At 35.0% G+C, this 17,156-nt stretch overlaps 3 protein-coding genes across 5 annotated transcripts; all 3 read right to left on the bottom strand.

The window, feature by feature from the left end:
* Positions 1-518: 518 nt before the first annotated feature.
* On the bottom strand, positions 519-6,766 carry LOC131603174 (bifunctional riboflavin biosynthesis protein RIBA 1, chloroplastic-like). Its single transcript, XM_058875448.1, has 7 exons — positions 6,595-6,766; positions 5,989-6,343; positions 5,640-5,861; positions 4,929-5,251; positions 3,336-3,465; positions 1,361-1,657; positions 519-1,186 (listed from the first exon to the last, which is right to left on the bottom strand). The coding sequence occupies exons 1-7, from the start codon at positions 6,639-6,641 to the stop codon at positions 917-919; spliced, it is 1,644 nt and encodes a 547-aa protein (XP_058731431.1). The 5' UTR covers positions 6,642-6,766; the 3' UTR covers positions 519-916.
* Positions 6,767-7,509: 743 nt separating this feature from the next.
* Positions 7,510-12,488, bottom strand: LOC131603172 (uncharacterized). 2 transcript variants are annotated; one of them, XM_058875443.1, is made up of 14 exons: positions 12,321-12,488; positions 12,164-12,240; positions 11,863-12,021; positions 11,487-11,700; positions 11,160-11,246; positions 10,924-11,063; positions 10,665-10,745; positions 10,361-10,425; positions 10,097-10,272; positions 9,882-10,012; positions 9,689-9,776; positions 9,386-9,602; positions 9,196-9,302; positions 7,510-9,060 (listed from the first exon to the last, which is right to left on the bottom strand). In XM_058875443.1, exons 1-14 carry the CDS (start codon positions 12,486-12,488, stop codon positions 8,626-8,628), a joined length of 2,145 nt encoding a protein of 714 aa, XP_058731426.1. In that variant the 3' UTR covers positions 7,510-8,625. The 2 variants fall into 2 exon arrangements, with proteins under 2 accessions (XP_058731426.1, XP_058731427.1); XM_058875444.1 differs by having other exon boundaries at positions 7,511-9,060; positions 11,863-11,999; positions 12,321-12,461.
* Positions 12,489-12,518: 30 nt separating this feature from the next.
* On the bottom strand, positions 12,519-15,022 carry LOC131603173 (2-carboxy-1,4-naphthoquinone phytyltransferase, chloroplastic-like). Of its 2 annotated transcripts, none has more exons than XM_058875446.1 (10): positions 14,865-15,022; positions 14,545-14,779; positions 14,322-14,425; positions 14,168-14,239; positions 13,919-14,057; positions 13,713-13,819; positions 13,533-13,635; positions 13,312-13,461; positions 13,143-13,208; positions 12,519-13,044 (listed from the first exon to the last, which is right to left on the bottom strand). In XM_058875446.1, exons 1-10 carry the CDS (start codon positions 14,933-14,935, stop codon positions 12,922-12,924), a joined length of 1,170 nt encoding a protein of 389 aa, XP_058731429.1. In that variant the 5' UTR covers positions 14,936-15,022; the 3' UTR covers positions 12,519-12,921. The 2 variants fall into 2 exon arrangements, with proteins under 2 accessions (XP_058731429.1, XP_058731430.1); XM_058875447.1 differs by having other exon boundaries at positions 13,533-13,632.
* Between the last annotated feature and the right edge of the window lie 2,134 nt (positions 15,023-17,156).

Here is a 17,156-nt window from a genome sequence, read left to right as displayed (position 1 = left end):
TCACAAATCGGATATGAAATGCCTAAAAAATGTTCAAAGTGTCAAGGAATGAATTAGGGACAAAAACTGCTTTCTTTCTTTTTTTTTTCTTTTTTTCTTTTTTTCTTTTTTCAAAGGATATAATTTTCTTAGATTATGTGTTTGATTTATGTGGTTAGATATTTTCTTTGCCCCATCATCCTTCAACGTTTATTTCTGAGTAATGATTATTCCTTATCATTTCGTCTATAACCAGAGATATTCATTGCCAGAAGAGCTCCAGCATATGGCATGACTATTTTTAACATATAGATGGTAGTGATTTTGACCGACTAGGGCTTGCGTTTTTGTGTTAACTTTCTCGTGCCAATGCTAAGCAAGAATCTCATATGCAAGTTTTTTCTAATAAAAAACAGATTATGTTCCAATTATAGATTATAAATTTTATTACATCCCCAATCATAGCTATCAAAAAAACACATTTCCAAACAAATATTTAACTCCTTTAAAAAATTAATATTATTAACTAGAGCAATTAATTTAATAAATAAATTACAATCTACAAGTTAACCATTCAACAAAAATTCACAGAAGATATCTAGTTTATACCAAAAATAAATAATAAAAAAACCCTTAATCACTTATACAAGGTACCTCCACAAAAATACCCACCCACTCAAAGCAGAACCTCTAGTTTTCTACCAAAGAAAGCAAGAAAAATTATAACCTCAAATTTGTCTAGACATTACACATCAGATGACCCAATATAAAGTTTCAAATGTCCTTTATAGCCCGATAGAAGACAAATCATGCAAATGAATGGAAAAATATAAATCACAAGTAGAATCAGGACACTTCTATCCTCTTATTTCCATCTGAACCAGTATAGAAATTTACACTTCCCTTCCTCTGCGTATCTTGTAGGAAAAAAGCAGGTTTATGTGCCAGGAGCAGTATTGGAATCATCAACACTACCAGCATTACCATTTCCATTGTCACTACCATTCAATTTGTTGTAAAATTCCAAGCCATACGCGTGCCCCATTTTCACACGTTTGGTTTCCAAGTATTTCCTGTTTTCTTTAGTTATAAGTGATAACAATGGGATCCTACCAGAAATTGACAAACCATAACCTTTGAGCCCAACATATTTTGCCGGATTGTTTGTCATCAGCTTCATAGAACGAACACCCAAGTCCCTCAATATCTGCAATTACATTTTCAAATTCTAACCGTTTTGAGTGAATGAGACTAAGTAAAACATCTAGTTCTGTTGTATGTAAACTAACATGCCAGAGAATTTCCATGAATTGAATACGGTAAAATAATTGAGTATTAGATGTTCAATATTCAAGTAACTAATGGTTTAAATTATAATTACCTGTGCACCAATTCCATACTCTCTTGAGTCAACAGGCAATCCCAACTCCTCGTTGGCTTCTACGGTATCCCTTCCCTCATCCTGTAGGTTATAAGCACGAAGCTTGTGGCCTAATCCAATACCCCTTCCTTCATGTCCACGAAGATATACTAACACGCCTCTACCAGCAGCCTCAATCTGTTGCATTGCAAGAGCAAGCTGATTTCCACAGTCACACCTGGCAGATCCAAATATGTCTCCTGTGAGACACTCTGAATGTACTCTCACAAGAACATCACATCCATCCCCAATGTCACCCTGGTAAGAAAGAAAAGTCCAACTATAACATAGGCTAGAATGTTGAGTATTGAATCATGCAATGTACAAATTTAAATTGGAATAGTTCTCCAATTGGCAAATCCTTCAGGCAAAACCTTAAATGTTAAAATAAGAGATATACGTCAGTTAATCACTGAAGGAAAAACACACACTGATAATGTCAGCTATAAGATAATAAGTAGACTGACATCCTAACTTAGGTCAGAATTATAATTCAATTTCTGGGGGAAACATTCAAATCTGGAGAGATGGCTTGATCCCCGAGACTGCCCAAGATTTCACTCAGTTTTGTGTGGACTTTAGAGCGGCCTAAACTCAAAGCTTACCTATTAGTGGACCATGGTTCAAGAAGCTCTTTACCTTTTTCTTTTTCCATTTTGAAAAAATCATGGATATTCATCTGCCTGCTCATGCATTCTATATCATATTTATTTTGTTGAAGCCAAAATATTTTGGATCAGAATTGTACAAAGCCATTAGGACCACTATGCAGAATTTCAAGTTATCTAACAGGAACCCAAAATTAAGATAAATGGAAAATATATTCTTGATTGAGTTAAGAACTAATGATCCCTATAATCCTAGAGCAAGTGCTCCTCAGAAGAGAGATGATTCTCTCTCTGCCCAACCCAAAAGGTTTCTAACATAAAATATACCCTATGAATTCTCTCTTGCCATTTGTGTCCTTATATAACAACCCTTCTCTTCTAACATAAGCAGGTATAATCAATTTCGCTTCTAACATAAGCAAACATAAGCAGTTATAACCAATTTCACCTCTAACATACTAAGCAGTTATAAGTTATAACCAATTCTTATTCAGCCTCTTTATTGGGCTAAGGGCCAAACCCAGTATCCTATCACTATCTCATTGGCAAGTTTTTTGGGACTTATAGTTTTGGCAGTTGGCAGACTAATTTTAAGTAGCTCAATATCTTAGGTTTGTTCGGTTCAACGTAGGGGAGGGGAGGGATTTTAATGGAAGAGGTGTAAAACTATATTCTTACCATTCTAATATTAAAACAGATTAAATAAAGGGGTGTACAAGTCCAAAATTGTAACAAGTTTTCTCTCCCCTCCAAATCCCCCCTTTTGGAAGAGAGTTAGGATTGGCTTAGAAGGGATTTTGATCCCTTTCCTTTCCTTTCCTTCTATTCCTCTCAAACCAAACACACCCATAGGGAAGTCATTTCTTTTAAGACATTAGCTTTAGCTTCTGTTCGCAAGGTACTGATTTCATAACAAGGTATACATTGGAATATTGTGAATTCAAAACATAGGATTGAACTCAAGTATGGAAAACAACAGCATCAATGTGTCTCAGAAAAAATTTCCAAAATAAATAAATTATACCCTTGTTATGTTTAGTTTTTTAAAATTTTAACAGCCGCAAACAAATGTAACAATAGGTCATTATCTATATATTATTCCTAAAAAAGGTGGGATTGAATAATATAAAATAATGCACTAATGCAGTGCTGAATGCTTAACATAGAAGAAGTGCTGATTGAACTAAATCATACTGCCCTACCGTATAGGTATCTCTCCCATGCTTACACTTTTTCATCATTTAGTAAAAATCAAAGTCAAACTAACTAGAACTTCATTTGTATTGCCTTCCATGTATATAAATCCATATAAATTCAAGATTTCTCACCTTTACCATCGCAATATGCTCCATCCCGTCTAAAAGTGACCTATAACAGTTAGCTGTGAATGGCCCCCACATTGTGGGTATTAGTGCAGCACCAGCGCGTTCCACTAATTTATCTCTCTTTCTTCTATACCTGCCAGACTAATAGGTGTTAATCCCCTTGATGAGTAACCAAAAAAGCAACAAAAGTATCCAGGAAGGAAAAAGAAGGTAACGGAGAACTAGGTAAGGAACGAAAAAAATTAGAAGTGTAAAAAGGTAAAATAACCATAGAAATTTTTAAGGTGCTAAAAGGAGTTTTTTGTTTAATAGCTGGGATGCAGGGAATGTAATGGAAGATAAGCAAATTAGGATTTCAATTTTTATAATGGTAATTGAAAAATACATACAGTGATTGCACAGATTAAAATTGACTGATAGCAACCAATAATATTATAAGTACTAGTACCACAGAACCCATATTGATGAATTTGTAGTTATGCAGCTAGGAGGTTTAAAAGACAAATTACAGTACCAGACGTAAGGGACTTAAATTATGGTAGGTGTCACCAGGGACGGATCCAGAAAGACGATAGAAGGGAGGCCGAAATTTGAACTTCGTCCATTATAAGGTCATACTCATATCAGAGCTGAAACCTCATGGATGTTTGGGAATACTAAATAATAAGAGTTGTTTTTTATTTTTGATATTAAAAAAAAACAACACTTGGTAACATTATTATTTAGATAAAGGGAAATGCTAACCAGTAACCAGTGCCCTCAGGGCAATGGTTAAACATTCTAAAATAGTAAATTTATCTCGGTAATCCGCGCATTTAATGTCTTGAAAATTGAAATATTAAAATTTCTATAAAATATTTTCTTTTTTTAGAATGCTTAACCATTGCCCTGAGGGCACTGGTTAGCAAGACCCTTAGATAAAACATTATTTATCACATCAATAAATACTACTCTCACCGTCCCACCCACAATGAGTGACTCATTTGAACATTTGACATTGTTTAAGAAAAATGTATAAACGAAAAAGAAAAAATAATATTTATTTTTATTTATCATATTAAAGTTAACCCAACATAGAGTATTGGTATTAGTTATGGATGTAAGAGTCAAGAGGAGAACCAAGAGAAGAAACAACAAGGAGACTCCACGGATCAAGTGGTGGCATTTAAAGGTGAAAAATAGAAAATTTTCCAACACAAGATCTTTGAGGGAGGTTTCAGGCAGCCCGTAAAAAGTGCAAATGATATGTGGGACAAGATGGCACAAGAGATCAATAAAGTAGCAAAAGAGACGTTGAGTCTTTATTTGCTAATGGTTGAGTCTTTATTTGCTAATGGTTGAAAACATTGATCATATTTTGGTTCCGTTGCTTCAGCTCTCTATTAACATCTTTGCCATCATTTTATTTCTCTAAGTATGTAATCTTTGTATTCTTCAATGGTATTTGATGAAAGGGAGGGAGGGGTCAGGACTCATGCCTACCCTCCCCTTAGATCCGTCTCGGGCTGTAACTGAAAGTAAAATATAAACAAAATCTACAACATAAAATTCAAGCAATGTATTTTACTACATCTTTCCAAAAATGCTACCACATACCTTATCAAGTCAGCAATAGATATAATTTTCAAATTTTCACGCTCAGCAAATTGGCGAAGCTTAGGTAATCTAGCCATGGAGCCATCATCATCCACAACCTCACATAGAACTGCAACAGGATCCAAGCCAGCAAGTACTGCCAGATCAACTGAAGCTTCTGTATGTCCAGCTCTCTTCAAGATACCACCTTCCCTGTATTTTAGGGGGAAAATATGGCCTGGGCGGTTGAAATCACTTGGTTTTGAATCTCTGGATGCAAGGGCCAAAACTGTTGTTGCCCTATCTTGAGCTGACACCCCTGTGGAGGTACCATGTTTGGCATCCTACAAATGTCATGTAAAAAGTTGATACATAGCAAATTACATAGATAAATTCCTGAATTACATAGGGAAAATCAATCTACGACAATTACAGTTTATTAAATTTCAATAACTTTTAATGACAGGATATTATTCTAGCATATAAGTAAATGTCCGTTAAATACTGGGAGACAAGAGATACTAAATGCAACAAAGTGAAGTAGCACTGAATTTTGGTCGAACTTAATGCCTACACAAGTGCAGCTAAGATGAGACAAATTATTTCCTAAAGTATACAATACTATAAGGTCAGTATATACAGTTTTTAGAATATGTAACAATGGAAGACCAAGATCAGAGAGATACAAAAGTAACTCCAGATAAAAATATGCACGCACCAAATTGTACATACCACAGTCACAGTGAATGCTGTGCGGAGTTTCTCATCATTATCCTGACTGCTGACCATCAAAGGAAGCTCTAATCTCTCTAGATCTTCCTCTTTCATGCTTATACAAACTATACCTGTCCCATGCTTCACAATAAAAGCCATAGCCTCAGGTGTTGCCAACTGTGCTGCCATTATTAGGTCCCCTTCATTTTCTCTATCCTCATCATCTACAACCACTACCATCTGAAATACTAATGTCAGTTAATAACATAATAAAGCTAAGTAACAGAAACCAAAACTTAGAAGTTTTAACAATACAAGCCTTCCTTGCATTATCGATTAAAAGAATACCCAGAGAGAAAGTAACAACCTTTCCATTACGAATGTCTTCGATGGCCTCGGGAATGGAAGCAAAACCTTTAGTTGGACTATCCGAATCAAAGTCATCGTTATCATCAGCAAAACCACTGCCTGTTAAACCCGTGTCTACTCCCAGTATTCCAAGTGCTACTGGATCAGGTTGTGCCGATTCCACACCAACCATATCTTCGTCTTTTAAGTCTCCTCCTCCAGACGTCAATGCAGCTTTAATTCTACTTACAGCATTGAGACATGAAGAGAATTTAGAGCTTAGCCGAACAAACGCCAAATCTGAGCCACGCATGTGTAGCTTAGATGAATTTATACTGCTCAACTGATTGAACAATTTGAAATTTTTGCATGCCCTATATTGAACAAACAGGAGACAAAAACTACAATTAGTAATTGTTATATGTTAAACATAAGGTCCATATACTACAATTAGGTTTGAGCTTCAATTCAACCAGTTCCCAAATTGTGAGCAAAATTGAACCTAACAAAGCGGTTTCAACAAAACTAAAGATAAAGCCTTATACTTTTTATACGCCATAACATCGTTTCTATAAGGAAATATAATTGTGTGAAAATGAAGAGATATTGAGAGGGTGGAACTGACCGTGGACGCGAGAGAGAAGGTGTGGAGAGATTGAGAGAAGAAGCCATGGTTTGGCGGTTAGGGTTTCAGCGAAAGTGATTTATCGGGTTAGGTAATTTGGTTGGTGCTGCATTCTGTGTTGGATTGGGTGGGGGACGAGAGGAATAAAGAGTCGTCAAAGATGATGACATTTACTGCAGTCATAATCGGAAATTAAAAGAATTGGCAAAACAAAATAAATGCAATTTCTTTTGGTACAATGCAATTTCGGACCTGGACCCTGACAATTAGGGTGACAAACGAGTATGTCCGCTTTACAAAAGTTCGAAAAAAATAAAATGAGTCGGTCATAGTTAAGAGTGCGGACCTAAAATTTTGTTTTATCTATAATAAGATGAGGGCGGAGTGCAAAATGTCTGTAGGCTTTGGACCTTTTAAGTCTAAAAATGAAATTTTATGTAAATGTTTGTGCTTGCATAAGTCTCGAAAAAACGGGGCGGGACGGACGTATTAGAGGTGGCGAGCCTAAAATCTTGGATCGTCCCTGCCGAAAAGTGTGAGAAAAACGGGCATGCCCAACAGGCCGGACCCATTTTGCCACCCCTATGGCCGCCCCTCTCCGAATTTAAGAGAAAAATTGATATAATCGAGAGTGGGGGTGGATGCGAGCAATTTTTTAATTTTTAATCACTGTAGCGGGGCGGAGGATGCTAGTACTTACCCGTATTTATCACGCCATGCCTCACACCCTTAATCTTAAATGATCAAGCATCCTGATTATTTTAAAATATCAATTATTTAGTTTAATTATTTATTTTTATTCTTATGAAAATATATGCATTTTAAAAAAAACTATAATTTATGCAGGGGCAGGGAAACCCATTTCTTATTTAGAGCGAGAGCGGAGGACAATTATTATACCGATTGGGTTTGAGGGCGGGGACAAGGTTGACTCTAGGAGGTAGAGGCGGGGTTGGTAATGCTTAAACCCGCCCCGCCCCGTCGTCTGTTAGAAGTTGTAATTCAATATTTTGTAAAAAACTAGGATTCGACTGTGTTGAAGAAGTAGGAGTCAGTTGTATTCGACAGATTCAAATACAACATTTAGCTGTTGTGTCGAAGTTAAAATATAACTCAGTATGTTTTGGGGCTTGGGTTGTAAGTTTAGGCTTGAGCCTTGATCGCCTAAAAATAGGTATGCTATGTAATAGTTTTGTACAATTACACTCCTAATAGAAATAATAAGTTCAGTTTACAGTTTTCTCACTTTTCTCTCTTCGTCTTCTTCTTTCATCTTTTTTGAAAACTCTTTTGTCCCAACAAATTAGTATCACAGAGTCCGAGTACCGACACTTGAAGCAAATGCGGATGATGAACAAAAGATTGCACACAAGGATAAAATGATGAAAGATGGAAAAGTTTTGTTCTTGATTCACTGGTGTGTGGATCCTAACGTGTTCGAGAAGATTATTGAAGAAGAAACGTCTAAAGGAGCGCGGGACAAGTTAGAGAACTTATATGGCAAAATTGAAAAACTAAAAAGGATGAAGTTGCAGAGGTTGAGAAAGCAAATCGAGATGACTCAGATGAAGGAAGATGAATCATTCTTGGAATACTTTCACGTGTGATGCTGTTAACAAACCGGATGAAGACATGTGATGAATCAATCAACAATATCTAAATCATTCACATTCTCCTTACCCTTATTACACGAGAGCGATCACAACCACCAAAACATTTTAAGCTCTCCAGTTCCAGCTTAGCAAGTGTGAGCTCAGCAAGTAGTTGAAACAATTATTGACGGTTAGCATCACCAGATTTCTGCAAAATTGAGTTACTTGTGGATGAAGCAATGTAATTCTCTCATTGTAGACATAGCATACACTAAACCAGTGACTTCATGATTGTACAAATACTTGTTCCTATTACAATAAATACTAAAGGATATTATGTCTATAAGTTGTACATGTAACTCAAGTTCATGTTAACCAAAATTTGGAAGCAGATTGGCTGAGTTACTATTACATGTTTGAAGTATGCTCTATGATTGTATTAGTCACCGCCAAAATCTCTATGTTCTGAAGGTGGACGTTTCAATCTCTCAAATATATCATCAAGAGATTCGAACGAAGATTGCGAATTTAGATACGATGTCTGTGTACTATTACTAAGAGGAAGGAATCTCTTGGAGTCAATGTTAGATTTCAAACTTTTAAATCCATTCACCATTGATTCCCATTTTGTGGCTACCACAGACGATGGCGCTGAACTAATGTCCTGAAGAGAATCATTAGCATCATTTGTCAAAGAGGAAGATTCTCTTTCCGGGGCGAAATCTTTACTCGACCCTTCTTCGTTCGGGTTTGTCCTTAAGGCTGAATACTTTCTGCCACCAATTCTTTTACTCATGTCAATCTGATTTTCTTCATTTTTAGCCTCTACCATGATGCTCGTTTTTTCTTCGCCCGAGGTACTCTCGTCCAGAGCCTGTGAAAGTATCATAAAACTAGACTTGAGACTGTTTCTTCAAATCTTTGATAAGATAGTTGTTACCTCTTTTTTTGCATTACTAAGATTTGAAAAAGAAAAATGACGAAAAAAACAGTGGTTTTCGATGTGTACCTTGGTTCTGTTGTTGACAGACTCGACATCCACACTTACGCTGAAACTTCTAGCTAAAGGGAAAACAAGTTCACCAACATTGTGTCCTTGCTGAAGAAGATAACGCTCTGAGGACAAACGAGACGGTATTTAAACCTATTCAGGACTAAAATGGTACAAAGAATTTGGTAATGAAAAGACTTGAGCATACCTTTCTGCAAGATTATTACTCCAGACGGGTCGAATCCGTCCATATCTTCTGCATCTTCATTATTAACTTTGAATATTTTCCAACTCCCACAATAGTCGATTATTCGGTTAAAGAAATTGCCCGCTATTAGCGAAGTGTATATAACCATGATAAGCGGGTAAATTTTGTTGAATCCTTTGCCAAAGAAAGGAACAGCATCATCAATGTTTCCCATTTTCTGCACAAAATATTTGTATCACTGATAGAGAAAACATCAATGTTTGTAGCACAATAAATGAAGCTGGAGAGAAAACAGTAAAATACTTTTTCAAAAATGGTTTTTCTACCCCCGCCGATATTGATGAGATTGAGAAAGTTGTATGAAATCGGTGCAGCATATCTTGCCACCATCCTGCAAGAAGATGTGCATTGCATAGAGAAGAAATTTAGTATAACCATAATACGCAGGAATGACTAAAAAGATACATACATATATACTAAAATAGCGAAAACTTACGAGCATATCATAAGCAAGCTTACAGAGCTTGTTTGTCTTGGCGTCAATGCGTAAAACATCAACATTCCAATTTTGAACAAGGAATAATATGTACAAACACACATATACATCAAAGGGACAAAAGCAGCTAACTGAACAGAAGAATCAAACAATCAGAAACATGAAGAGATATAAGAAAAATGTGTAGCCTTAACAGAAAGGTCTACAAAACTCACCTGCACAAGCACTTCTTTCTGTCCTGCAGCATGTACTAGGATAGAGAAAAGTGATAAGTCAACTCCACTCGGTAGTATGGTAGCCTCTGCTAATAGAATGAAAAACGACATGAAGCCTAATATAACAGCCAATGATTTCTCAACTTGTTTCTTTAATATACACCGCCATAGAAACTCTGCGATAAATCAACATATTTCAGCTATATAAAATTGTTCTCTCTTTGGTTAAAAAAAATTTAGTACGAACAAATATATGGTGAGTACCAATTGTATCCAAAACTGCACCTACTTTGCCTTTTCGTTCAGGCCTCAAGCATGAAATATATTTCCTGCAAGATTGGAATAGAACATATTTAGATAATGACAAAGCAGCACTATTACTTCATAGATATAACACTTGAACACATATTTTCTTCAACCAATGAAATTTGGGACTATAGTTCATATAAAAGTGGTACAACAACAATCGGGAATATTGGGCCCTTCTCCTCCCCACAAACAAATATGTGAAATTCAAAATGATGAGAAGATAAACAATGAGAAAAGGAAATGTAGATTAGGAGCAAACCATCTTGTAGCATCACGACTGTCACAGTTCTTTACGGTATCCTCCAGCTCAAGGGCTTCTAGGACAAATTTGGTATATTCACTGTAAATAGTATTAATACCAATGTTAATCATAATACTTCAAGAAAACATGTTTAGTACATGAAGAGAATTGTATATACTAAGTCCACCAAACATACGCTAATCATTACATGATCCTTGGTTTTGATAGAACTCGGAACTCAGTACGAACTTTGATAGCAAAATAGATCAGTGTCTACCTTCTATATCGATAGTACTGCACACGAGCTCTTCTAAGACGACGTCTTAGTGATGCCATTGATTTCTCATCTGTATCATAATCCATGTCTTTTTCTCCTAGTGTCCCTCCCTGTGGTTTGAAGGAAGGATCTTCTTTCAACTAGAAAAACAAAGACTCAATGTTACATAAACACCTAGCAATAGAACATTTAGAATTTATAAATACCTGAAAATACTATGAAATCATAAACTTTACCATCTGTTGCATCATTTTGTCAATTATATTCATGTAGGGTCTCAAAGAGTCTCGCTTCGACATTTGCTTTGATGTCGCCTGTGTGATCTGACAATGGCACACCATCAAAAATCATATCTGCAAAGAATAAAGGATAAAAAAGAAAGTATTTCTTTTTTTCAATCAAATGCAGATGTTATATGTTCTACTAGACGCTTACATACACCGAACTTCAGAATAAATAGGAAAAGTCAATCTAAATCATCGATATGCAAGATGAAGTACACTAACGATATGCGAATTTAAGTGGTAAATTGTTGTGATATGACAAAAGTATGGATGACTTACAACGATGGCATTTGAAAAATCTTGATGAGCGTCATCTAGTTTGACAGCCATTTTTGCAACTTTGTGGGAAAGAAATTTTTGCTGAATGGTCCAATCTGCATTTAACCAAATACCCTTTGGAATTTCACTCATACCGAATCCGAGTAAAAATGCACCAGTAACAAGTCCAAATGTGTTAGAGCAAGCCATAGCAAAACCCATAATGCTACCAGTCCTGCAAATTATTAAGCATAAAGTTAGATATAGGGTAGGTTAACTTGCAAAGATTTGAAAAATCTCGCAGGGTATAGCATGGTTTTAAATTGCATTCTGCAACCGCAATTGAAGATGAGTGGTTCACAATCAATGATTCAAGTAAAAAGAAAGAGAAGCGAACCAAAATTTGTTAAGAGCAATTAGCAATATCAATCCAGAAAGTGCAACAGAACCAAGGGAGAGATAGAAAACAAGGTTTCCATGTAAGCTTGTTCTTAATCTTGCTTTGACAGTAAAGTCTCCAGCATCTTCATAACCCTGAATAAGGGGAACCACAGCCCTGTTTAGAGAAATAATTTAATACAAAACTATGAGTTTCTTTCTCTATTAACCTAGTTTCCATAAATATCCTAAAAGATGAATCACATCATATTCAAATTCTAGGGTTATATAAAAGGGAAGAAGAAGAAGGAGAACCTTACCATGTAAGCAAGAAGGTACTCCAATATGATAAGCTCCATAAGAAGGAAATGACTCCATTGTAATTACCATTTAGCGTCTAACAATCAATGAAAACAAATTAATCAATCAAATTAAAGCAATAAGGTGTATAAGTTTATGAATAAATTGGAGAAATACCGTCCATATGTCGGCCGGGACAAGGATGATGATGGAGAGGGAGCAGAACCAGGTATAAGCAACGGTGAAAAACACATATTTAGGTACATCAGGTCCAGAGAAATATCTCAATGTAAAAATCACCATGCCAATTGTCATTGGTAATGAGAACATATAGAACACCCTCATTTTAATTTATGCTTTTATTAAATGTTACACTTTCTTTTCAATTATTATTAATATTATTCATTCATATATGTAATGTAAAGCAATTTGTACAACCTTTTTTTCCCTTTCTTTGAAGAACATTACATTAGAAGATAGAAATTCAGAAAAGGGAAACCAGAGAGACTATGGTGAATGTGAATGTCTGATAAACTGATCACGGAGAACCGGTCAAAATGACCCTATTTTCACTCAACATTTTCTAATTCTTGTCTTGATGAATCAATAATACATTTTAAAATAATCCTATTTTTATACAATTGTTACTACACTTTGATGACATATTTTCTTCATGATCCAACACATATATAGCTCTTGTGCCACATTGCGCCGCGTCCTTGATCCTCTTGAACAAAATCATTGCTTCATTTAATTTCCTTTTACCAAAACTCTATGCTCATCTGAATAGTATCCTGTTATTAACCATTCTAGCCAATACCAATCCAAAAGCCAATGCGGTACCAAATAAAGCATGCAACCTCACACAAAAGTACTTGGCCATGAAAATCTTGTTCTTATCCTGCAACAACACAACACAATACAACCTAGTTTTAATATTAAAAAATATAGAGAATAACATACTATTATTACAAAGACTCACTACATTCTTTCACTTGCCTTGTGATTGTCTTGGACAAATCTAACTACCAGGTTTCCGACCGGTAATGTCAATGCACAAAGGAACTAGTACAACCATAATTCATAACCAAAAGATTAAATCGTAAGTTCATGCCCCAAAATAGCAACTATACGTGCAAAGAAAGGAAGAAAGCGTAAAATTACTCACAATACTAGTAAGAGGAAGTGTTCTGCTTATACCAAAAGCAACCAAAAGAGCATAGAGCATAAAGATTGCCACTTTCACTACCTCTGCACCTCTTTCAGTGCCAAGTCTAACCAAAGGCGATAATTTTCCGACTTCTTTGTCTCCATCAACCTGTATTATCCAGAAAAAAAGGTCACATACTTGAAAGTACTCTCATAATTGGAATTAAGAAATAACAGTACCTGATGGAAATGACTGCAAAAAAGGATAAGAGATGTGGTGAAGCCAACAAGGATTGATGCTGAAAAAACTGTTCCACTCAACGGGAAATGGTTCGTCACGCTACTAAAATCATTCAAAAACAGAAATCAAGCCATGAAAAATATATATTACTATAACTCTAGTCAGGTAACTGAGATAACCTTGCACTGCCTTGTACTAAATAAAAAGCAGTAGTGGCAAAAGGACCAAATGCTGCAAAACACAATGGCTCTCCCAGTCCCTGATAGCTTAACCGAAATGGTGGACACTACAAAAGCAACGCGTTGAATTCATAGTTAGCTTATGACTTATGACCGAATAAGTTCTCCCTAAAACAACACAATTCCAATATCAGCAGCAATTTTACCTGATATATGTAGCCACAAATAATTGCACAAGTAAGGAACAACACTGAACGCACGTTTCCTGCCTCAACAGCAGCCCAAGTCAGGCCAACGAAGCCGAGAGAAAGGCATAAGTAAGCAACAACAAAGATTCCTGTACGGCTTTCCGAATTCAACAAGCCAAGTTAGTTTTAATTTTTTATTTATTTCAAACATGTGCAGAAGGAAAAGAAAACAGGCAAATACCAAATACAAGTTTGAGAGAAACTAACCTTCCAACCAGGTTTACAACTGATTCCTTTTTGTTCTTGTCAACTCCAGTGTCAAAATCATAAACATCGTTGCTGCAGTAAACACATACGGAGTTACTATCAGTGATTCGAAAATGAAAACAGCATCTAGAAAAGCAAGAAGTTGGCAATCTACCTTAAATTGAGCCAGGTAATAACAAGAACGGAAGAAGCCAAGAGAACAAAATAGCATTTCGCCGAGAAGATGCCTGTCTGTAAATAAGCTGCTGCACTTCCTACCTATTTGTGGATAATAATGATATCAAACAAAACCGTAAACACCGGTGCATAGCTTAAAATGACACGAATTCACAATGCAATAAAAGTATATATAGAGTTTAGTTGATTGAGAAGCTCACAGTGAGAGGGACTAAAGCGACAGAATAAATGGGCAACTTGATAGCCCTCCAAATCAATGTTTCCATTGAAATGTCCTGATCAACTTCTTCAAAGGTAGAGGAAGAGGACAATTCTGCTCCTCCTGCACAACACACATGTAGGGTGTAGTTTTGTCTTCTTTGAAGTTGAAATCTCCTATGTAAGACTTTTTGCATACTAGTACTACATTTTGAGCTTTTGGAAACTAAATGACACCTGAAAATGAAAGAACATGACATGTTATATTGTATGTATATGATTGTTTGCATACAGAAAGGAAAGATGAAGAGAATGAAATTGCCTTTTGAAGTAGTTAAGTTGGTTGTTAAGGAAAAGAGGAGCATGTGTGAGGTTACAGAACGTAGCAGCCATTGAAGCACCTCCTAAGATTACTCATGTTTTTTTAGAAGGTGTGAAAATGGAGATATGATATCCTCTCAACTACAATCCATCCGTGTATGTATGTACCACTAGGATAATGCCACCTAAGATTACTACAGTGATAGTGTCATCCATCACAAATCACAATAGTTGTATTTCATTTATTTAAAATAGTTACATATACATTTTTAATATTTTCTATTTTACTGAATTTTAAAAACACTCCTATCATATATTTTTTTTCATAGAAAACCATATATTAGACACGGTTTATTTTGTAAAAGTATGTTTGTTTTTTTGAAAGTTGTGTTAGTTTATTTAATTGATAAAGAGAAAAATAAGCTATTAAGGTAATTTGTTAGGTGTATTATAATGTCAAAAATAGTTATTTTTATTATTTTTTATAGGTGTATTATATCTAATGTGTAATTTTAAAAAAGATTAATTGTTATTCACTCTCAGTATAAAAAATTTTACACAACTATTTATAATTATTACATTAAAAAATATATTTAAAATAAAAGTCAAACCTGATTTATGACTGGCGATTATCATTTATTGACGGTATAAAATTTCTTTATATTATGTATTTTAATTAAATTTATTTTAAAAATATTTTTTTCTTATCAAACAAAACTAATAGAAAAATGAATATGGAAGATATTTTTTCAGAGTAAATGGTGTTATAAATTTTTAATCGCTATTTTATTAGTTTTTTGTTTTACAAATAAAGCATATACAAAATATTTTTTACTTGTTTTTTTCCCACTAAAGTTAATCTTGTTTGAGACATAATCAAACATTAAATTAAATGGAAGAGATTAAGAAGGATACAAAACTCTATAACTTGTTATTTAGTAGGGATGACAATTTAACTCATATTTTATCGATATTTGAAAAAAATTTTACAATGGGTAGGGTAAAAACCTGCAAAATGGATACGAATACAGAAACAGATAATTATCCATTAAAATAAGCGAGTATGAATATGGACACGAGTATCTTACTACTCACACTGCCCCATACCCGCACTATATATTTATATAATGTCATTTATATTATTATATAAAAATACATGTTTATCAATTTCTAAAAAATATATCGCTATTAAACTATTACACATTTTAATAAAAGTGTCTATTTATTTCTTAACTCAACAATAACATCTATAATTTTTTATATGGTTAAAAAAATTTAAAATTATATGATATTTTGTAATTGATCGATTTAATTTTATTAAATCCGGGGGTAAACGGGTACGAGTACGGGTATTACAGTACCCATAGAGTATGGATACGAGTATTAAGGTACCCATAAACTACGGATATGAGGATGAGTATTATAGTACTCTGCCTAAAACCTGATCATTATCATCCCTATCATTTAGTAAAAAGTTAGATACATTTCTTATCTAGATGTTACAAGAAATTTTCTCTGGTCTAAATTATGTTATTTTACCGAATTTTTTTCAAATAACCAGTTTTTTCAAAAAAAACATTCCTAAATAACCACAATTTCAAATAATTTCTAGAACTAACCACTTTTCAAACAAAAAAAAAAAATCGCTACACAGAGGTGTAACTACTCTGTGTGGCGCATGCATGCATTTTAAAGAGGACACGCCACACCGGATGGTGCACGCTCATCTGTCATGCCATGCAGTGTGGCGCATGCATGTACAGCTAAAGTGCAGTAGTCATTCTGTGTGGCTACTCAGTTGTTTTGTTTTTTTAATTATTAAAATAAAAATTAATTAATAAATGAAAATTAAAATAAATTATAATAATAATACTTGAAAAAAGAAATTACACAACGGTTGGATATTTGTTTACCTACCCCGCCCCTGTCCACCCAAACGTCCACCAGTAAAATAATAACGAACCCATATTTGCCTTTGAGGCCTTTGATTTCCCTAAGGTGTTTGGGATCAGCTTTGAGTCGCTTGAGGCAGATGTGCTTGATGTGATGTTCCTGGGACATAGTTGGATCATACAACTCCTCGACCATTTCTCCCTAATTTACGTTGCTTCCAAAGAGGTCGGTGCCCATGTTGTTGAAGTTGGGTTGTGTTGGTTGAGTTACGTGTAGGTAAGGTGGGTGGGGTGGTTGGTAGAATTGGGATGTTGAATCATTGTGGAAACAAAGTAATGGTTCTTGTGGTGTTTGAAAGACATGTAATGGAGATTTAATATGCTTTGTGGTACACATGATC

Source organism: Vicia villosa, linkage group LG5 (genome assembly GCF_029867415.1).
Source record: "Vicia villosa cultivar HV-30 ecotype Madison, WI linkage group LG5, Vvil1.0, whole genome shotgun sequence".
NCBI classification, from domain to species: Eukaryota; Viridiplantae; Streptophyta; class Magnoliopsida; order Fabales; family Fabaceae; genus Vicia; species Vicia villosa.
Note: the sequence above shows the minus strand (reverse complement) of the source record. Positions and strands in the feature narration are given on the sequence as shown.